Below are 23,588 nucleotides of genomic sequence, written 5' to 3'. Positions count from 1 at the left end.
GTGTTTGATTCTCTCTAACTGAGTTGGATAGTTTCTACATTCTTGAACTTTTACTTCACTTTCTTTTATAGTTTGCTTAGGTGAATTCTTCAAACTTTCCAATTCAGATTTTAGGCTTTCATTCTCTTTGTGTAGATTTTCTCTTCTATCATCTAGGCACATCTTCTCACTTTTAAGCTTGTTCACTTGATATTGCATTTTCATAGCTTCACCATGTAATTCCTGAAAGGAATAAAGTAATTAGTATTACTTGTCTTCAATGGATTTATCTTCAAAGCTACTAGTATTACTTTCAGAACAAATTAAACCTACCATCAAATACATTTGTTTCCTCTTCAAGGCTCTCATCTGAATCACTTGATGAAGAACTTGAAGCACTATCCTCCTAGGCTACGTGAGACTTTTTCTTTTTGTGATTCCTACTGTCTTGGTTGCTTTTATCCTCCAGCTTTTGCTTCATTTTTGTAACTGGACAATCAGCCTTGATATGTCCAACTTTTCCGCATTCAAATCATGTTGGAGTCGCAACAATTTTTCCTTTCCCCCTATTTGTTCTTGTATTACTTGGAAAATCATAATTGGTTTTGTTTGTAAACTATATAAATTTAGAGAACTTTCTTACCACAAAATTGATTCCTTGAAGATTTGATTTTTCAGTTCTAGAGTCATCTTCTTCAACATGTCATCTTGAGCCTGTTTTGCTTGCTTTCTGGAGAGCAATTTTATGTTTTTTCTCTCCTTCTTCCTCTTATTTTAATCTCCCAAGTTCAAGCTCATGTTCTCCCAATTTTCCAAATAAAGTGGTCATGTTCATTGTAGTCAGATCTCTTGATTCAGATATAGCAGTGACCTTTGGCTTCCAACTTCTATTCATGCTCTTCAAAATCTTCATATTTATCTCTTCGTTATCAAATGTCTTCCCAAGAGCAAGAAGATGGTTTACAATATGGGTGAACCTCTTTTGTACATCATATATTGTTTCATCACTTTTCGTCTCGAATATTTCATACTCTTAGATTAAAGAATTCTTCCTTGCTCTCTTCACTTCATTTGTGCCTTCATGAGTCACCTCCAAGACATCCCCAATTTCCTTAGTCGTTGCACACATGGAAATTCTATAAAACTTATCAATAGCAAGTGTAGAAGAAATAATGTTCTTGGCTCTAACATCATAATAAGCTCTTATATTTTCATCAGCATTCCATTTAGAAAAATCTTTAACCTTTATTTTTCCATCCTTCACTTTGGTTGGTTCAAAGGGGTCATTTATCATGGCATCCCATATTCCTTTGTCTACCGATTCCAAGAAGATTTTCATTATGATATTCCAAAAGGGATAATTCTCACATGCAAATAGTGATTATCTATTTGTGGATCCACCTTCTCTAAATGTTTGAGATATATTGGCCATCATGATCAATTTAATTGATTAAGTTGTGAACACAATCGACTAAAATTCAAATAACTTTCAAATTCATACTTTTGGTGCCAATTATAAGAAAAGAATGACCTTATATCTCAAGCCAAGAGGGGGGCGGGGTGAATTGGATTAACCCTTTTTAGTGATCTTTTTGAAATCTTTATGAGTTCTTGGTTTCTTGAAATCAATGAACAAATAGTAATAAATCAACAAGTAGAGAAAGATCAAGCACACAAAAATCTATAATGAAAGTCCCTTTGGGTGAAATTCTCCAGATCCTGGTTCCTAGGTATTTCCCACTAACAAAGAAAGCCATACATCATGCTATGCGTGATCAAAACATAACAAGAATTGAGTAAAGGAGAAAATCACTAACAATTAATGAAAGAAGCATATAATATTTCAAAACATATTCAAATCATGAAAGTTTAGAGGTTACATCTTCCCCAACAACAAATGAGTTTAGTTCTTCATTGTCATGGAGAAACTTGGTGTACATTGATGGAAGAATGAGATAAAAAACCTAGAAAGAGAAGAGGACAACTCCTACATGCCAAATCGGCCTCCAAAGGGTCGAAAAGTGAGTTTCTGAGCTTCAGCCATCAAAAGATATGAACACTAAGGCGTGCAAGTCCTTAAATAGATCAAAATTGGATCATGGGCCAATGTTGCTGGTGCTCAGCGCCCTAACTAGGGGAAACCAGACGCAACTACGAAGAGACTGGCCCTCAACGCCCTGGTTGAGGGCAACTAGGCATCCTACGATGTAACGGTTGGCGCTCAACGCTCCAGGATGGGGCGCCCAAGCGTGCTTACAAGATTTGTAGCGCTCAGCACCCCAAATGGGGGCAAGCAGGCGCCCTTCCGAGACTTTCCACGCTGAGGGGCCCTAAAGAGGGCAACGAGGTGTGGTTGCGTGACAACCAGCACCCAGGGCCCCAGAAAAGGGCAACCAGGCGTCGTGTGCCTTCTTTAGCCTTCTTTCCCAGTGCTTTTGCTGTCCTTCCTGGGTTCCAACTCCTTGATACTTTTGCTCCTCTTCCAAAACATACCAATAACCTACAAAATTGAGGAAATTAGTGATAAAAATCATTAAGTATAACCTCCATTCACTTATTCACCAAATTCAACTAAAACAAGAGTTTAAGCAAGTTTCAAAGTAAAAAAAGATTGATTTAGTATAAAAATTGCATCAAAGATAACGGTAAATTCAACCGTTATCACAACCCAAACTTGAATCTTTGCTTGTCCTCAAGCAAACTGTAACCTAACAAAATAGTAATACTACACTGGTCTAGTACACCAAAAAAACATTTTCTTCTAAGACAAATAAATTATTCATGTTTGCCCATCATAGAAAGATCAGTCAAGATATAATGAAGTCTTAGCCAATCAAGCTTCAACTATGGTGTTCACCTCACAAAGAATACATAACAGATGCAAAAGCCTTATGAGTGATCAACAACAAAGCAACATTGATAACGGTTGAAAAACCGTTATTTTTATACTTAATTTCGATAACCAATCAACCCTTTTTAACTTAGAAACTTGCTTTAACTCATGTTTTTGCTTTAGTTCTGTGAATAAGAGAGTTGAAGGTGGATTTAAAGGTTTTGTGCTAGATTCCTTTGATTTTGTAGGTTATTGGAATGATTTGAAAGAAGAGTTAAAGTACCGAACGGTTGGAATGTAGAAAAGTCAACCAAAACCCAAAAAAGTCAACCCGTCAACCAGAAAAGTCAACCAGTCAACCAAAAAAGTCAACTAGTCAACCAGAACACAGAAAAGTCAACCAGAGTGCAGAAAAAGTTGCGTTGAGCGATAATTACCGCTGAGCGCCAGTTTTCAAGTGTCGAAATCACCGCTAAGGGGCAAAATAGTAGTTGAGGGGCAAAATTAAAGACCCTCACTTACCGCTGAGTGGCATTTTAATGGGCCTTGGGCCACTTTGTTGTAATTTTGAGCAAGCTATATAAGGTTTTAGTCGACCTAGGTTAGACATCTTTGGTAGAGTATGAAGCCAAAACAAACTTTTTCACCCCTTGGAGGAGGATTTTGGATGCTAAGGCTCTTTTCTCACTTTCTAGGGTTCTATCTTTTCATTCTTTCATTGTAATTCATATAGTTTCACCATGAATATGGTGAACTAAACATTTATTATTGTTGGGAAATCAATGTAATCCTTTTGAAACTCACATGTATGGAATTTGTTCTTAAAATTCTTCTTTAAGATAGATGCTTTCTTCAAATTTGCTCAAAGCATGCATTGTTTAACTCATTCAATGTCATGATCATTGATTTTGTCGATATGGACACATACGGGGAAATCTAGATCTAGGGAATCTCTCCCCAATAGTAGTATAAACCTAGACATAGGAGTATAATGGTTGGTTGCCTTTAAGCTTTTGTTCACTATAATGCATGATTAATTGCTAGGGAGACAAGACATTGTAAACTAGTGATTATGATTAGGCTTTCTTCGTCGAGACATCGGGTTTAAGGTAATTTAGAAAGTGTCATTAACAATTAATAAAGAAAGATGAATTCCTGAATACATGAGAGTAGATAGGATGAAATTGATAAGCCCTAACCACATAATCATCCATATATTTCAATTCACGTGTTTTGTTTCTTCTTACCATTGATCAATCCATGCATTGATATTTACTTTTGAGTATTTGCATTTAAATCTTAATCAATCGGTTTTACAAGTCTTAGCCAATCAACAAATCACACAACTGTCTAGGCCGTGAGTCCGTTGGGAGAACGATACTTGGTCTTACCATGTTTATTACTTGATGCGATTCAGTTACTCTTACCGAGGGTTGAACAAGTTTTTGGCGTCGTTGCTTGGGACTCGTGGTTTAACTAGTATACTTGTGTGATTATTGATTAACTTTGACTTGATTTTTATCTTTTAATCTTTTTCTTTATCTTTTTATCTTTTTTTTTATTTTTATCTTTTATTTTGATATATTTTGTTATCTTTTTAGTTTGTCTTTTCTATCTTTCTATCTTCTTGATTTCTATCTTCCTATCTTTCTATCTTTTTAATTTTTCTTTTTATCTTATTAGTTTATCTTCTCTATCTTTTTGTGCTAACAAATGTTTTCTAGGGTTTTGTGCCTAATGCTTGTAGGAAGTAATTCGAACAAGAATTTGATTATATGGGCACTCAATTCTACCAAGGTAATTCCAACCACTGGTGGGAACCTCAATCAAGCATAGATCAAAGCCAATTTTGGCAAGCTGCCAGACAATTTGAGAATCAACCACAACAACAATGGCAGCAACAAAGCTCTCTATCATAAAGAAGGACAAAGTTGGATGACGTCCTTCAAAAATTTATGCAACAATCCATCTCCACTCAGAAAAGCATTAAAGCATCATGTAAGAGGATGGAGACGAACATTCGTTACATTATTCAGAAGTTGCATGATTCTAGGGTTGATACTGAAGTTAACCCTAGGGAGGAAGGTCAAGCCACTATCACTAAAAGTGACAAAATTTTTGATGAGGAAAAGATAGAGGAAAAAGAAACAGAAAGGTTGAGTGAGAAAGATAAAGATGAAGAGAATGAAAAAGAAGTGGTTGAGAGACAAGAAAAAAAGATGATGAGTGTGAAAATAAATAAGTTGCGTGGAAAAAAGAGAAGGGAAGAAAAAAAATAAGAGAAAAGAAAAAGAGAAAATTGAGGGAGAAGAAAAGTAAGAAAAAGAGGACAAGAGAAAACAAGAAAGAATCATATGAAAAACCTCTTTCCTCATCCAAAGAAGTATCATAGGAAGGAGAAGGAATTTGAGCGCTTCATGGAAATCTTCAAGAAATTGGAGATTAAAGTTCCTATGATTGAGACATTCCAACAAGTTCCTGGTTTGATCAAATTTTGGAAGAAGTTCAGTAGAAAGAAGAAAAAAAGAAGATGGAAATTGAACTTTATTGGGTCAAGATAGTGACGTTAAAAGAGCACTTGCTGGGTGATGACAAATTTATGAACACCGAAAAACGGCGCCACAAACTTGTTTAACCCTCGGCAAGTGTGACCGAATCGTATCAAGTAATAAAACTCGATAAGACCAAGTATCGTTCTCCCAAAGGACTCACGGCCTAGTTAGCTATATGATTTGTTGATTATTTAAGACTTGTGAACAATTGATTTTAGGTTTTAAATGTAAAAGACAATAATTAAACATGTATGCATGAATTTGATCAATGGAAAAGAGGAATACAAACACTTTAATGAATTAGATGGATGAGTATGTTCTTGGGGTTATCAATTTCATCTTATCCACTCTCATATACTTTTAGGAATTCATCATTCTTTTCATCAATGCTAATGCCACTCTCGAAATCACCTTGCAAGAAGGCCTAACCTTAATTACGAGTTCATACAATTCCTAGCATCCCTAATAATTAATTTTGAAGCACATAAGCTTAAAGGCAACGAATACGCTATTGGGAAATTTTCCCCGGATCTAGATTTCCCCGTACATTCCCATATCGACAAAATCAATAATCATGGCATCGAATGAGTTAAACAATGCATGCTTTGAGCAAAGAGGAAAAACCCTAACTAATGATGAAAGAAAGCATGTATCTTAAAATAAGATGTTTAAACAATAATTCCATATATGAGAGTTTCACAAGATTACATTGATTCCCCAACAACAATACAAGGTTTAGTTCACCATATTCATGGTGAAACTAGATGAACTATAATGAAAGAATGAAAGATAGAACCCTAGAAAGAGGAGTAGATAGCCTGAGCATCCAAGATCTTCCTCCAAGGGGTGGAAAAGAGAGTGTTTGCTTCGTCTCCAGCCAAAGATACAAACCCTAGGACGTCCTAAAGTTTATATACTATTCTAAAATATACAGAAAATTAAGCCCAAGCCCAAAATAGTGCCACTCAGCGGTAAACTACCGCTCAGCGGTAAACTACCGCTCAGCGGTAAGTGCGTGAGTTGATTCTTCCCCTCAACGGCATTTTCACCCCTCAGCGGAGCCAACGTCATTTCCTGAGTGCCGCTCAGCGGTAAACTTCTGCTCAACGGTACTTGCGACTTCTCCTTTTGCACTTTTTGAGTTCTTTTTTGATTCCATCTTTATCCTTCTTCACTTCTTTCACCAAATTCACCTTAAAACCTGCATAAAACACTGAAATCAAGCATAAACCTGTCCAGCTCTCTTATTTCCAAAAATATAAACAAAAACATGATTCCAAGCTAGTTTCTAAGTGTTAAAGGTTGCTTTTAGTATCAATTTTAAGCATGAAAATAACAATTTTTCAACTGTTATCACTGGGAGGCAACCCAGTGATTTAAGAACTTTTAGTTTTTGGTTTGGTGATGTAATTTTGAACTGATGGTATTTTTTTTTGGTTATAAGTTTATTACAGGGTTTACATCTACTGATAGATATTAGGTGGAAGAGTATCTACTGAAGGATACTATGTTTTTATAAACCTATTGATGGGTGTTGGTAAGAAAGATTTGCATCTACTGAAGGGTGCTGGAGGATTTTGGGTCAGGCTCGTGACGTTAAACAAGCGCTACCTGGGAGGCAACCCAGTTGATTGAATTTATTTTTGTTTGTTTGTGTTGATTTTGTTCTATGCCGCAAGTGCCGCTCAGCGGTAAAAACCCCTGAGCGCGACTACTGTAGAGTTGAGAGGACTGATTTTGGCTCATTTGGGCTCAGCGAGATTTGGCTCATTAGGTCTTTTTCATACCCTAGGGCGCGTTTTGGTAGGCACTTTCAAATCTCCCTCTGCACACACACTCTCAAGCACTCTCCAAAGAGTTCTCTTCACTTTTCCCTTCTTCCCCTTTAATAAAATCTCTCTTCCATTCATTTTTGCATCAAGTTTCCATTCAAGTTTGGGGTTTGGTGAGAGCATTGCTATTAGGGGCTGAATTCTTCACATTCATAGAGCATTCTTTAATATTATGCTTGCAGGTTTTGCTGCATAGGTTGCACTAAAGGGTTTTTTATTGCTCTCAGCGATGAGAGGAATGGTTTTAGGATGTTGTTTGTGGTTTACTAATGCTTAATGATGTGTCTTGTGGTTTTTGTGAATTGAGTTTAAAGTAGGGATGGCCTCCTCATCGGGTAAGAGATTCAAGACTACAATATTCAAAAGGAAGGAGAAGGAACCAAATCAACCCTATTCCAGCAAGTTCCTTTCCTGTAAGCATGAGCAACACTTCCTCATTGTCCAAGATAGCATGGCAAGAGGAGCAGGCACAGCCTAGAAGAGCTGGAGCAACTGAAGTTCCAGTTATGGAGGAAGATGATGAGGATGATGATTTTGAAGATGCTGAAGAAGGAGAGGAGGAAGACTCTGATGATAGCATGAGCTGATGAGGAACTAAGATAGCATCTACTGATGGATGCTATCAGCACTAGAGCAGGATTTTTTTTATCTTTTGAATTTATTTGCTTTTCTTTTTAGTATAGGATTTGATGTACTTGGCTTAAAACTTTATTTGTGTGCAATGGTTTGTTGATGCTATGATGTTTGTGATGAGTATTGCTTCATGATGTTGATTATATTGATTGATGTTGAGATGATGTATGATGTTGATACACAGGTCGTTGCTCAAAATATTTTGAAACATATGCATGATGAATTGTGATTGTGATTATGATACTCAGCATGATGTTTATCTAAATGTTGGAATTTGATTTAGCCTATGTGAGGATTGAACCCTAGAGTTTTTGTGAGTAAGTGCTATTACGTTGAAAGCATGAATGACTTAGCCCAAGTTTTCTATGATTGAATCACTTGCTTGTATGTGTCATATGATCAAGCCCATTTGTTCTTAACCCTTTTTAGCCAAAATGCATGAATTTAGCCTACTAAAAGAGAGCACTGTGTGTTCTATCCTTTGAACCTTTAGCCTTGAACATGATTTGAAAACCCTTTTTGAAAATCTTTACCTTGAGTTGAGTTGAGAATATTTTGTGGTATTGATAAAGGTTCAAGTTTGGGGTTGTTGGGAAGTCTTGAAAGGGAAAATAACAAGCATTGAGCTAAGAGCTAAGCACGTGAAAAGAAAAAGAAAAAGGAAAGAAAAGAAAGAAAAGAAAAGCTCAATGCAAGGGAAAGTTGGGAATAAGTAAGAATGGTTATGTTTAAATGATGAAAGTATGAATGACTTTCTTAACTCAAGGATTTTGTGATCCAGAAAAACCAATTTTTCTTCTTAGCCCAGCCATATTAAGAGCCATAGAAAATCCCTTGTGATAATAATTGCTTGTGAGTATATTTAATTATGGTTAAATGAAAGGCAAAGTTAATTCATGTGACATTGTGATAGTGGAGTGAATGAGTAACCTCTTATACACTTGTGTGTTTAAGTGAAACATGTTATCTGGTGAGGAAAGATTCCATGATTACATCTTTGCTTGGTTAATTGATCATTCATGAGCATAACATCTGTTGAATATTCTGTGATTATCTTATCACCACAATGAGCTTAATTGAATCAAGGCATGTATTCATCTTGACTAATATTCTTTATGATAAGCTGATTTGAGCAATTACTTCTCTTAAAAGAAAAGGTTTTGAAATGTGTTGAATCATTGCATTGATTGGTTGAAAGCTAAGTTACATCTTGTTTGCTTGAGGACAAGCAAAGTTCTAAGTTTAGGGTTGTGATAATGGTTGAAAAACCATTATTTTTATACTTAATTTCAATAACCATCAACCCTTTTTAACTTAGAGACTTGCTTTAACTCATAATTTTGCTTTAGTTTTGTGAATAAGAGAGATGAAGGTGAATTTAATGGTTTTGTGCTAGATTCCTTGATTTTGTAGGTTATTGGAATGATTTGAAAGAAGAGTTAAAGTACTGAACGGTTGGAATGTAGAAAAGTCAAACAGAAACCAGAAAAGTCAACCCATTAACCAGAAAAGTCAACCAGTCAACCAGAAAAGTCCACTAGTAAACCAAAATGCAAAAAATTCAACCAAAGTGCAGAAAAAGTTGCGTTGAGCGGTAATTACCACTGAGCAGCATTTTAATGGGCCTTGAGCCACTTTTCCGTAATTTTTAGAAAGCTATATAAGGTTTTAGTCGACCTAGGTTAGACATCTTTGGCAGAGTACGAAGTAGAAACATTTATTGTTGTTGGGGAATCAATGTAATCCTTTTGAAACTCTCATGTATGGAATTTGTTCTTCAAAATCTTCTTTAAGATACATGCTTTCTTTCATTAATTGTTAGGGTTTTTCCTTTTTGCTCAAAGCATGCATTGTTTAACTCATTCGATGTCATAATCATTGATTTTGTCGATATTGACACATACGGGAAAATCTAGATCTAAGGAATCTCTCCCAATAGTAGTATAAACCTAGACATAGGAGTATGATGGTTGGTTGCCTTTGAGCTTCTGTTCACTATAATGTATGATTAATTGCTAGGGAGACAAGACATTGTAAACTAGTGATTATGATTAGGCTTTCTTCGCCGAGACATCGGGTTTAAGGTAATTTAGAAAGTGGCATTAACAATTAATGAAGAAAGATGAATTCCTGAATACATGAGAGTAGATAGGATGAAATTGATAAACCCCAACAACATAATCATCCATATATTTCAATTCAAGTGTTTTGTTTCTTCTTACCATTGATCAATCCATGAATTCATATTTACTTTTGAGTATTTACATTTGAATCTTAATCAATTGGTTTTACAAGTCTTAGCTAATCAACAAATTACACAACTGTCTAGGGCGTGAGTCCTTTGGGGGAACGATACTTGGTCTTACCAGGTTTATTACTTGATACGATTCGGTTACACTTGTTGAGGGTTAAACAAACATGTTATCCTATAATGCATGAAACCATTCCTCACAAAAGAAAGTGTTATACTCAAGCTCTAAGGTGTATAGTGAGGTGTCTCTTTCACTCTACCATCATCGTGTCACACAATTCAACTTTGCCTTTCATTTAACAACATCAAACACATTCACAAGCAAGTTATCATCACAAGGACTTTTTGAGGCTTGTATTGTGGCTAGGCTAAGAAGAAAACTAGTTTTTCTGGACAACAAAGTTCCTTGAGTTAAGAGAGTGAACAATTTACTTCATAATTTAACATTAATCTCTCTTTCTACTTTTCACTTAGGAAAGCACTTCTCAACTTAATCCCAACTTTTATTCATTGAGCACATTCTTTCTATTCCTCTTTCTTTCTGCTCTTGTTTTTCTTGCTTTCTTTGCTCAATACTCTTTTTCTATTTCTTTTCACTTTTTCCAACAACCCCAAACTTGAACCATTCTCCTGTACCATACATGCATTTTCTAGTCATCTCAAGGCAAGGATTTCAAGGGTTTTTCATATTAGGATCAAGGATAAAACAAATTTTTAAAATTTTTGGGGGTTAAAATTTTGGCATTGGCTTACAAGGGATAAGAACAAATGGCCTTGATCATCTGTAACAAGCAAGCAAATAGTTCAAATAGAGAAACTCAAGCAAAATCAACTATGATTCCAAAGCAATAACATTCAACAACAATAAACTCTAGGGCACAACATCTCACAGTTTAACAAAAATAATCACAATTTAAACCATGCATCTGTCTTAAACAACTATGAGCAACCATCATTTATGCTTAAGATGTAAACCAATCAATATCTCAACATCACTTTCACAACAATAAAGCAAACACAAGACATTATGACTTCTCACAAACAATTTATCACTTTACACTAAACCATTGCAGCAAACTATCCACTTAACCAAGTACATAACTCACTAAAAGTAAAAAAAAAACACAAACAAAATTCAAACATGCATAGAATTAAAGAAAACAGGAGATGCTATCATCACTCCGCTAAAGGCATATGAATCTTCCTCCAAATCATCCTCTGCCATGGCTTCAGCTCTGGACATGCCACCTCCTCCATTAGCTTGGGCCTGGTCCCCAGACCAAGACATGAGAGTGATGAACTCATTAAGTGAAATGAACTGAAGTCCGGGAGAAGCAGCATGCAACCTAAAAACACAAACACTCAAAACAAAATCAAATCAATAAGAAGGGAAAACTAGGTTGCCTCCCAGTAAGCGCTTGTTTAACGTCATTAGCTTGACACCAGTATGCTCAATTTAAATTCTTGATATTGGCATGCTTCTTTCTTTCATCACAACAACATAATTTCAACATCTTGCTAGTCACCAACTTCACTCTCCTAGAATAAGGAGCCTCAATCTCAATAACTCCATTTGCTTTGATATCCTTAATAACCCATAACCCATTCTTGAATTTCACTGGTTGGTCAGGTTTGGGTTCATTACTTTCCAGCACAGGGTCTTGGTGAAGTAGCTACTTTTCCTTATCTTGATCCTCTTCCTTCAGTTTTGGAGAGAAACAATTATGATTTCTCTTGACCAACTTTGCCGCTTGATCAGGTAGACTAGTTACTGAGAAAATTTCATCTAGTATTTTGGGACTAGTCGGATTTACTTGTATTGGCTACACATCATTGAAGACATTAAAAGTAACCTCTTCATCTTGGTCTTTTAATGTTAATACTCCATCATCTACATGAATTACAATCTTGGCTATTTTCATGAATGGTCTTCCAACAACAAGAGGGATCTCTACATCTTCCCCCATCTCCATCACCACAAAAATCAACTAGAAATTGGAGTTTATCAATCTGGACCACAAAATCTTCCACTACACCATTAGGATGCTTTATGGATCTGTCTATCATTTACAAGATCATTCTTGTAGGTTTGACTTCAGGACCACCAATCTTCTTGAGCATAGATAGGGGCATTAGATTGATGCTCGCCCCTAAGTCAACTAGAGCCTTCCCTATGTCATGATTCACAATAGTGCAAGGGATGGTGAAACTCCCTGGATCTTTGAATTTGGGAGGAAGCGTCTTTTATAATATGGCACAACAATTACCCTGCACTTAAATTGTTTCCTCATCTAAATACTTCTTTTTATTCAGGAATTGTTTCAAGTATTTTGCATACAAAGGAATTTGTTGCAATGCTTTGGTCAAAGGCATAGTAATCTCCAATTGCTTGAAGATATCTAATGACAAATTTATGAACACCGAAAAACGGCGCCAAAATCTTGTTTAACCCTCGGCAAGTGTGACCGAATCGTATCAAGTAATAAACTCGGTAAGACCAAGTATCGTTCTCCCAAAGGACTCACGACCTAGTTAGTTATATGATTTCTTGATTATTTAAGACTTGAGAACAAATTGTTATAAGTTTCAAATGCAAAAGACTTGAGAACAAATTGTTACAAGCCCATTTAGAATGGCGCTCAGCGGTATTTTACCGCTGAGCGGTACTAGCGCATGATCCATTTTGCCCCCCAACTGCTGTTTTGCCCCTCATCGGTGATTTCGGCACCTGAAAACTGCCACTCGGCACAAAAATTACCGCTCAGCGCCACTCGGTCGCAACTTTTTCTACATTCTGGTTGACTTTTCAGCATTCTAGTTGACTGGTTGACTTTTCTGGTTGACTGGTTGACTTTTCTAGTTTTTGGTTGACTTTTCAGCATTCCAATCATTCGGTACTTCAATTCTTCTTTCAAATCATTCAATTAGCCTACAAAATCAAGGGAATCTTGCACAAAACCGTTAAATTCACCTTCAACTCTCTTATTCACAAAACTAAAGCAAAAATATGAGTTCAAGCTAGTTTCTAAGTCTTAAAGGTTGCTTTTGGTATTAATTTTAAGCATAAAAATAACGATTTTTCAACCGTTATCAATATCCATGAAACGCCCAAAATGCTTCATTTTGTCCTTCTTTGAAACGCCCAAAATTCCCATTCTACTAGATTGAGAATCCTAGAAAAGTGATTTCCTAGGCCAAGGCTTATATGGCTCCAGAGGATCTAGATATCGTCAGTCAGATCGATCATCGGTTTACCCCAGCGGACCTCGTCGCGCAAGCTCATCGGTCTACTCGGGTTTAACACTCTACGTGCTAGAGTGTTCGGTAAGCTCTCCTTCACTTCTTATTTGTTAATCGGTAATTATTGACTTGTCTGAATTTGTCTTATTATTTAAGATATATTTGGCGGGACAGAGAAACATCAAGCTTTTTTGCGCATGATGGCTCATAAGAAAGATCTCGAGAAGTTAGGCGAAGGTACCTCATCTCCTTCAAAGATCGTTACCCAAAAGGCTCCCCTTTAACATGTCAATCCCGCGTTGAAAATTAACGAAAAGCCTTCGCTCGTTCCAGCTAAGCCTTCGAGTGTCGGTGTTCCTAAAGATGACACGAATAGGAAGTTGCCCCGTGACAAACCAGTTCCGTTCAACAAGAAGAGGAAGATCACTGGTCCTCTCCTTTCCGGTCCTCTTGATCTGCTCGTGCATGTTACCGAGCGGCTACGGTATAACCTTACTCCCGAAGAGAAGATACCTTTCAAACGGATGTCCCCAGGAAAAGCTCTGGACATGGCCCACGAGCTTAACGCACGGGATAGTATCTACATGAATTATGCTCCTGGTTCCATCAAGTCTTTGCTAGCTGAGGAATTGGACACCGTGCGTTAGGAGTTGGAAACTTCCCAAAAGGAAAATGTCGAGCTGTCTCGTCATCTTCAAGAGGCCTTGAAAGCTGCTGAGGAAAGCCGGGAGAAAGCTTCCACCGCTTTAACTCAAGCTCAGGATGATCTCCGCCAGCTTAAACGAACCAATGATGATTTGAAATTGGATCTTCATAAAGCTACTTCTCAATATCAGACTTTAGGTAAAGAAAGGGGTTCTCTTGTTTCTGCTCGGGATAAGTTAGTTGCTGAAAATTTATCACTAGGAGACGAGGTCTGCAATGAACACCTTACCGGTTTTGAGCAGGGCATTGCCCAGCATTACTACTTCTTTAATACTCCCCTGAATCATGCTGGATTTGACATCATGAAGGTTTTGGTGGACGGCCAGCTAGTAACCTTGTCGATCCCGGAAGCAACTAATATCGAGGCCACTGATGAAGCCGTACCTTCATCCGGTCTAGCTACTGCTGAAGGAACTTTGAATGTCGCTTTGGCTGTTTGAAAATACTGCTACTTAGTTTACGTTCTCCTTTAAACTTGTAACTTCACTTTCTTAATTTGTTCCACCTTACTTTGTATTCGCTTTCTGTAGAAGCTTTTGGTTATGACCGAAGGGTTGTTTTGCTATATAACTACATGTACTGACTGTTCTACATAATGCTTACCTTCTTTTTCCGCCCCAATTTCTATTACTACGATGAGCAATATATCTTATAACCGACCGTTGATGTATTTTAATCTTCATCTCTCTAACTTCAAACTTTTTGCGTTGAGCGGGGATTTTGGAAGTTATTTTTCTGACTTCCCCCCATGCGGCTTGAGGCAAGAGTCATTTTTCTGACTTCCTACGTTGAGCGGAGATTTCTGAAATCATTTTTCTAACTTCCACCCGAGTGGCTTGAGGCAGAAGTTATTTTCCTGACTTCCTACGTTGAGCGAGGATTTCTGAAGTCATTTTTCTGACTTCCCCCCGAGCGGCTTGAGGTAGGAGTCATTTTTCTAACTTCCTGCGTTGAGCGGGGATTTCTAAAGTCATTTTTCTAACTTCCCCCCAAGCGGCTTGAGGCAGGAGTCATTTTTCTGACTTCCTATGTTGAGCGGATATTTCTGAAGTCATTTTTCTGACTTCCCCTGAGCGGCTTGAGGTAGGAGTCATTTTTCTGACTTCCTGCGTTGAGCGGGGATTTCTGAAGTCATTTTTCTGACTTCCCCCTGAGCAGCTTGAGGGAAGAGTAATTTTTCTTACTTTCTGCGATGAGCGCGGATTTTTGAAGTCATTTTTGTGACTTCCCCCCGAGGGGCTTGAGGCAGGAGTCATTTTTATGACTTCCTGCATTGAGCGGGGATTTCTGAAGTCATTTTTCTTATTTTACCCCTAGCAGCTGGAGGCAGGAGTCATTTTTCTGAATTCTTGTGTTGAGCGTGGATTTCTGAAGTCATTTTTCTGACTTCCCCCGAGCGGCTTGAGGCAGGAGTCATTTTTCTGACTTCCAGCATTGAGCGGGGATTTTGAAGTCATTTTTATGACTTCCCCCCGACCAGCTTGAGGCAGGACTCATTTTTCTGACTTCCTGCGTTGAGCGGGGATTTCTGAAGTCATTTTTCTGACTTCCCCCGAGCGGCTTGAGGTAGGAGTCATTTTTCTGACTTCCCCCCAAGCGGCTTAAGGCAGGAGTCATTTTTCTGACTTCCTACGTTGAGCGGAAATTTCTGAAGTCATTTTTCTGACTTCCCCTGAGCGGCTTGAGGTAGGAGTCATTTTTCTGACTTCCTGCGTTGAGCGGGGATTTTTGAAGTCATTTTTCTGACTTCTCCCAGAGCAACTTGAGGCAAGAGTAATTTTTCTGACTTTCTGCGATGAGCGCGGATTTTTGATGTCATATTTGTGATTTCCCCCCGAGGGGCTTGAGGCAGGAGTCATTTTTATGACTTCATGCGTTGAGCGGGGATTTCTGAAGTCATTTTTCTTATTTTACCCCTAGCAGTTGGAGGTAGGAGTCATTTTTCTGAATTCCTGCGTTGAGCGTGGATTTCTGAAGTCATTTTTCTGACTTCCCCCCGAGCGGCTTGAGGTAGGAGTCATTTTTCTGACTTCCTGCGTTGAGCGGGGATTTTGAAGTCAATTTTATGACTTCCCCCCGACCAGCTTGAGGCAGGAGTCATTTTTCTGACTTCATGCGTTGAGCGGGGATTTCTGAAGTCATTTTTCTGACTTCCCCCCGAGTGGCTTGAGGTAGGAGTCATTTTTCTGACTTCCTGTGTTGCTTGTAAACTTTTCGTCGAAAAAGAAATAATGGTGGAACATTTGATATTATTCATTGCTTTAGCCTTACAATAATGACTTAGCTAAGATAAAGTTTCAAATGGGAAGCGTTCCATGTATTAGGTATGACCTTCCTGGTAGGTTGTTCCAGTCGGTATGCACCATTGTTTAAACTTTCTTAGATTCTAAATGGTCCTTCCGAATTGGATGCCAATTTTTCATGCGTTGCCTTTTTCCGGGCGTCATTTGTTTTGCGCCATACTAAGTCACCTTCAACAAATTGTCTTGGCCGAACTTTAGTGTTATATCTTCATGCTACAAACCATTTTTGAGCTTTTGTCCGCATGACCGCCACATCTCTTCTTTCTAGTAGCACATCTAAGTTGGCCCTTAGTTGTTCTTCATTCAAAGTCATATCCCCCTATTGGCTCCTCACGGTCGGCTCTCCTACTTCAACTGGAAACATTGCATCTGTCCCATAAGTCAGATTAAAAGGTGACTCTCTGGTCATGTCGTGCGGGGAACAACGGTAACCCCATTGTACCTACTGAAGCTCATCCACCCATGACCCCTTTGCCTCCCTGAGCCGCTTCTTCAACTCCTGAACAATGATTTTGTTCGCTACTTCGGCCTGCCCGTTCGTTTGGGGATGCTCCACCAAGCTCATAATATGAGTGATTCCCAATCCTTTATAAAATGCAACAAGTTTCTTATCCACAAACTATCTATCATTGTTAGTGATAATTGTTTTTGGCAGGCCAAAACGACAAATTAGCCTCCAAACGAACTTCTAAACTTTTGCAGCAAAAATGTTTGCAAGAGATTCAGCTTCCACCTACATAGTAAAGTAATCTATTGCCACTAGAAAAAATTTCTTTTGCGCTCTACCAACGGGGAAGGGTCCCACAATATCCATTCCCCATTGGGCCAACGACCAAGGAGACACGATGCCATGTAACTCTGTTGCGGGGGCGTTGAAAACATTACCATGCTTTTGGAAACTTATACATTTTTGCGTGAAATCAATGTAGTCTTTCTCAATTGTTGTCCAAAAAAAATCTGGCCCTCAACATTCGAGCTCTGAGTGCTCGACCGCCCGTATGCCTGCCGCAAATCCCTTCGTGCAGCTCCCTCATAACATACTCGGCCTCCTCCACGGACAAACACTTCATCATTGGCATGGTGTAGCCTCTTCTGTACAAATCTCCCTCCACAATGAGATATCTAGAAATCCTCTTTGCATCTTTAACTTGAAGGAATTTCCCTTCCTCTTTCTCCTTAATCAGCTGGATAACCTCCTTCCTCCAATCGGCTTGCCCGACCGTGTTGAACACGTGGAGGCATTCAATTGTTGGTTTCATTAGAAATTGACTAATAACTGAAGACAATTGCCCCTTCTCTTTTCCGCTAGCCAGCTTGGATAGCCTATCTGCTTGAACCTTTCCCTCCCGAGGAATATGATTCAACTCTACCGACTTAAACTAAGCTTCCAACTGTTTGGCTTAGTGAAAGTATTGCAATAATTGATTATCATTGACCTGAAAATTGTCACTCATATGCCCCTCAACCAATTGAGAGTCCGTCCGACATTTTAGAAATTCGGCTCCTAGGTCATGCGCCAACTCCATGCCAACTAACAGAGCCTCATACTCTGCTTGATGATTGCTGACTTTAAACCAAAAAAATAACGACTGCTCGACCAGCAAGTCGTCTGGTCCTTCGAGGAAAATTCTTGCTCTTCCACCATGTTTATCGGATGATCCATCAACAAAGAGCTTTCAGCGTCTTATGGCACCCTCCTCTACAGGCAAGCCGCGAAGTCAGCCAAATATTGACCTCGTACTGACCCACGTGGCTCGTAATGCAAACCAAACTCTGAGAGCTTTACCGACCATCCTACCATTCTACCTACCAGGTCGGGTTTTCGCAAGATTTTATCTATCGGGTGGTCAGTTCTAACTACCACATGATGTCCCTGAAAATAGGGTCTAAGGCACCTAGTGACATTGAGCAATGACAGAGCCACCTTCTCCACCTGCTGGTAATGAGTTTCAGCATCCTTGAGACTCCTACTTACAAAGTATATTAGTTTGAACTCCGGTGTTTCTTGCACCAATGCAGCAGTAACTGCCTCATCTGTTGTCGCCAGGAAGAGTTGCAATTCATGCCCTGGCTCTGGCCGCCCCATGACAGGTGGTTCGGTAAGAATCTCTTTAACCTCTTTAAAGGCCTCCTCACGCTGATCACTCCAGCATCCCTGGGCATCCTTCTTCATTACCTTCAGTATAGGTCGTATATGCTCGGCTAGTTTAGGTATAAATCGAGATAAAGATGTTAGACGACCCACTAGCCTTTGAACTTCTTTGATATTTCGTGGGTTTCTCATCTCCAGCACCGCCCTACATTTATCAGGGTTTGCCTCGATTGCGCAAGCGATTAGCATAAAACCCAGAAACTTTCCCACTAGGACGCCAAATGTACACTTTATCGGGTTTAACCACATCCCAAACCGGCGTACTTGCTCAGACACTTCTAAATCTTTCACATGTTCCTCTACCGACCGGCTTCTTACAACCATGTTATCCACATATACCTCCATGCACTTCCCAATCTGCTGCTGGAAAACCTTGTCCATTAGTCAGCCAAATATTGACCTCGTACTGACCCACGTGGCTCGTAATGCAAACCAAACTCTGAGAGCTCTACCGACCATCCTACCATTCTACCTACCAGGTCGGGTTTTCGCAAGATTTTATCTACCGGGTGGTCAGTTCTAACTACCACATGATGTCCCTGAAAATAGGGTCTAAGGCACCTAGTGACATTGAGCAATGACAGAGCCACCTTCTCCACCTGCTGGTAATGAGTTTCAGCATCCTTGAGACTCCTACTTACAAAGTATATTAGTTTGAACTCCGGTGTTTCTTGCACCAATGCAGCAGTAACTGCCTCATCTGTTGTCGCCAGGAAGAGTTGCAATTCATGCCCTGGCTCTGGCCGCCCCATGACAGGTGGTTCGGTAAGAATCTCTTTAACCTCTTTAAAGGCCTCCTCACGCTGATCACTCCAGCATCCCTGGGCATCCTTCTTCATTACCTTCAGTATAGGTCGTATATGCTCGGCTAGTTTAGGTATAAATCGAGATAAAGATGTTAGACGACCCACTAGCCTTTGAACTTCTTTGATATTTCGTGGGTTTCTCATCTCCAGCACCGCCCTACATTTATTAGGGTTTGCCTCGATTGCGCAAGCGATTAGCATAAAACCCAGAAACTTTCCCACTAGGACGCCAAATGTACACTTTATCGGGTTTAACCACATCCCAAACCGGCGTACTTGCTCAGACACTTCTAAATCTTTCACATGTTCCTCTACCGACCGGCTTCTTACAACCATGTTATCCACATATACCTCCATGCACTTCCCAATCTGCTGCTGGAAAACCTTGTCCATTAGTCGCTGATATGTGGTCCTCACATTCTTCAAACCGAAGGGCATTACATCATAACAATAATTAGACCGTTCAGTTATGAAGGTCGTTTTCTCGCGGTCCGGGCGGTACATGGGAATTTGGTTATACCCAGAATACGCATCCAAAAAGCTAAGAACCTGATACCCTGAAGCTCCATCTACCAGTCCATCAATACTAGGAAGAGGATACACATCTTTCGGACATGCTCTGTTCAAATCAGTAAAACTCGTGCACATCCTCCATTTTCTGTTGGATTTCTTCACCATTACCACGTTAGCCAACCACGTAGTGTACTTCACCTCGTGAATAAAGCTTGCTTGCATCAACTTTCGGACCTCTTCATCCACCGCTCTTCTTTTTTCCGCTCCCAACCTCCTCTTCTTCTGCGCAACCGGGTGTGCATCCCTGAACAATGATAACATTTGAGAAATTATGTCAGGATGAATTCTCAGCATCTCAACTGTAGTCCATGCAAATAGATCTTTGTTCGTAGTTAAAACCTGACCAACCTCTCGATTTTGAATTTTAGTAAGACTTCGCCCAATGGTAGTACTCTACTCTTCCGTCCCTCCTAGTACGAAAGGTTATACCTCTCCTAACGGCTCCATCCGATCCTCTTCATTAACTCTGGGATCCAGCTCCGCCATGGCGACCTCCGAACGCTCTACCTGCTTAGTTGAAACCCATGGTTTTACTTTTAACACCGCGACATAACACTCTCGAGTCACCTTCTGATATGCTCGGATAACACAGATTTTTCCGTCGTCGGATGGGTACTTTACCGTCAGATGAGCCATGGATACAATGGCCTCGAAGGCATTCAAAGATGGACGACCCAACAAGACATTGTATGAGGTATTAGCTTCCACTAGCAAAAGCCTGATCTTCAGTCCTTTGGCCTTTTTCTCAGTCCCCAAGCACATTCTTAGGTCGACGGAACCCCTCGTATCTACCTTCTCACCTACAAATCCTAAAATTTGCTCATGGAACGACATGATCATGTCCTTCGATATATCCATCTGTTGAAAAGTCTTCCAATATAAGATATTGGCCGAACATCCTTGGTCGACCAGAACCTTTCCCACACTATACCAAGCGATCACTGCCGTTATGACCATAGGATCGTCTTGGTTAGGGCCAGGAGCGTGAAAATCTTCATCCGAAAATGTAATTCTGGGCATTGAGCTTTTTGTTACCTCCGTACGATTAACACTATGCAGACTTCTCAAGTGTCACTTTTGCACCGATGCCAAAGGTCCTCCGCCAGCAAATCCTCCTGAAATAGTGTTGATGACGCCCTGCAAAGGTCGTTCCCTGCTCTTGCTTCGACTACTCCGATCCTTCTTCGGCCGATCGTCCATCCTAGAGTGGTTGATGACAAATTTATGAACACCGAAAAACGGCGCCAAAAACTTGTTTAACCCGCGGCAAGTGTGACCGAATCGTATCAAGTAATAAACTCGGTAAGACCAAGTATCGTTCTCCCAAAGGACTCACGGCCTAGTTACTTATATGATTTCTTGATTATTTAAGACTTGAGAACAAATTGTTATAAGTTTCAAATGCTAAAGACAAAAATTAAACATGTATGCATGTGATGATCAATGGGAAAGAAGAACACAAACACTGAACGAATTATATGGATGAGTATGTTGTTGGGGTAATCAATTTCATCTTATCCACTTTCATATATTTTAGGAATTCATCATTCTTTTCATCAATGTTAATGTCACTCTCTAAATTACCTTAAACCCGATGTCTCGGCGAAGAAAGCCTATCCTTAATTACGAGTTCATACAATTCCTAGCATACCTAATAATTAATTCTGAAGCACAGAAGCTTAAAGGCAACCAACCCTCATATCCCTATGTCTAGGCAATATGCTTTTGGGAGAATTTCCCCGGATCTAGATTTCCCCGTATGTGTCCATATCAACAAAACCAATAATCATGACAACAAATGAGTTAAACAGTGGATGCTTTGAGCAAAGGGGAAAAACCCTAACTAATGATGAAATAAAGCATGTATCATAAATATGATGTTTAAACTCAAAATTCCATATATGAGAGCTTCAAAAGATTACATTGATTCCCCAACAACAATACAAAGTTTAGTTCACCATATTCATGGTGAAACTAGATGAACAATAATGAAGGAATGGACGAGATAGAAAAACCCTAGAAAGAGAAGAGGAGAGCCGTCACCATCTCCAATTCTACCCCCAAGGGGTGAAAAGTGTGTTTCTGTTTCGTTCTCCAGCCAAAGATACAAACCCTAGGAAGTCCTAAAGCTTATATACTATTCGAAATATTACAGAAAAGTGGGCCTAAGCCCAAAATAATGTCGCTCAGCGGCAAACTACCGTTCAGCGGTAAGTGCGTGTGTTGATTCTTCCCCTCAACGGCATTTTCACCCCTCAGCGGAGCCAACAGGAGTTCATTGGTGCCGCTCAGCGGTAAACTGGCGCTGAGCGGTACTTGCGTCTTCTCTTCTTTTGCATTTTTTGAGTTCTTTTCTGATTCCATCTCTATCCTTCTTCACTTCTTTCATCAAATTTACCTTAAAACCTGCATAAAACACTGAAATCAAGCATAAACCTGTCAAACTCTCTTATTTCCAAAAATATAAACAAAAGCATAATTCCAAGCTAATTTCTAAGTGTTAAAGGTTGCTTTTGGTATCAATTTTAAGCATTAAAATAACAGTTTTTCAACTGTTATCAGTGGTTATTCCTCTTGGGTGGACGTCCGGCACCTCCTAGAGGGCTTCGTCTCTTAACTTGTACATATCGTCGCAAATGTCCTGCCTGTATCAAACTTTCCAACTTATCCTTCAAAGTTATACAATTCTTCATTGTATGCCCCAAGTTCTGATGATATTGATAGTGCTTTCGCCCATCACCTCCCTTGGGGGTTGGCGAATGACTTTAGGTTAGCAGGTTGGCTCTCAACGCTTCTTCCATCACCCTTGCCCTAGGTGCATTCAGGAGCATATAATGAACATACTGAGGCAACCTAGGGAGGTCTTTATGCCTCTGGTCGCCTACACCCTCATTTCTTCCAAGCATCCTTCTTCGAGATCCTCTCTCGGTTAGGCTTGGCTAGCTGAAGTACCTCTTCTCTCTACCCTTGCTAGAAGGCGCGTCCCTCTTCAATCCGAATAAACCTCGTTGCCCTGTTTTGCAACTCACCCAACGTCTAGGGCTCCTCAACATAGAGGAAATCAAAAAAAGGTCCCCGTCTTAAAGTATTCGTCAGGGCGCCTATTATCAACTTCTGATCTACGTTTCTTACGTGACGCGCGGTTTGATTAAAGCAGTCCATAAACATCTTGAGTGTCTCTTCTCTCCCCTGCCTCATCCGAACTAGAGCAAGATACGTTAAACCCTACGTTCTGCTAGATGCATACTGTTGACTAAACAAATACCTTAACGTCACAAACCCATCCACAATCCCAAGTTGTAGTGAGTGAAACCAATCCAAAGCCTCGTCTTTTAAGGATAACGAGAAGACCCTACCAAACCAGGTCATCCGAGGAATAAACCGCCATGGCGTCCACAAAGGATCTAAGATACTTCTCCGGATCTGTCAATCCTCCATACTTTTCCATTCTTGGGAGCACCTCATTTTTAGGCATGGGAGCCCTCATCAAGGTTACGGTAAAAGGATGAAGCCCCTCAGCCCGATCAGGACGTTCAATAAGCGAAATGATTCTCCCAGACCAGATTATTCGGGACTTGATTCTCCACATTGTGACCAGCCCGATTCTCTGCATTTCGCCTAGCTTGATTCTCTGCGTTTTGTCCAGCTTGATTCTCTGCGTTTCGCCCCCCATCCTGGGTATTACGCCTTGAAACATTGGTTACTTCCCTTGTTCCATTTTCATGCACT

The 23,588-nt window shown here is 39.6% G+C and overlaps 1 protein-coding gene across 1 annotated transcript; it reads right to left on the bottom strand.

Annotated features, from left to right (window-relative positions):
* Nucleotides 1-16,770: 16,770 nt before the first annotated feature.
* LOC124847654 (uncharacterized) lies at nt 16,771-17,587 on the bottom strand. The gene is made up of 3 exons (XM_088115774.1): nt 17,331-17,587; nt 17,115-17,227; nt 16,771-16,913 (listed from the first exon to the last, which is right to left on the bottom strand). The coding sequence occupies exons 1-3, from the start codon at nt 17,585-17,587 to the stop codon at nt 16,771-16,773; spliced, it is 513 nt and encodes a 170-aa protein (XP_087971900.1).
* Between the last annotated feature and the right edge of the window lie 6,001 nt (nt 17,588-23,588).

The sequence above is a fragment of the Vigna umbellata genome, chromosome 5 (genome assembly GCF_029865625.1).
Source record: "Vigna umbellata cultivar VRB3 chromosome 5, Vumbellata_1.0, whole genome shotgun sequence".
Classification (NCBI taxonomy): domain Eukaryota; kingdom Viridiplantae; phylum Streptophyta; class Magnoliopsida; order Fabales; family Fabaceae; genus Vigna; species Vigna umbellata.
This window is presented reverse-complemented; position numbering and strand designations above follow the sequence as displayed.

What these genes read in the sequence shown, in the direction of transcription:
- LOC124847654 (XM_088115774.1), bottom strand. Translation starts at nt 17,587, where the DNA reads ATGAAACCAACAATTGAATGCCTCCACGTGTTCAACACGGTCGGGCAA. An exon ending in CACGAAGGGATTTGCGGCAG is followed by an intron (nt 17,228 to 17,330) that starts GCATACGGGCGG and finishes AAAATGTATAAG; the next exon opens with TTTCCAAAAGCATGGTAATG. An exon ending in TGTGGGACCCTTCCCCGTTG is followed by an intron (nt 16,914 to 17,114) that starts GTAGAGCGCAAA and finishes CATTTTATAAAG; the next exon opens with GATTGGGAATCACTCATATT.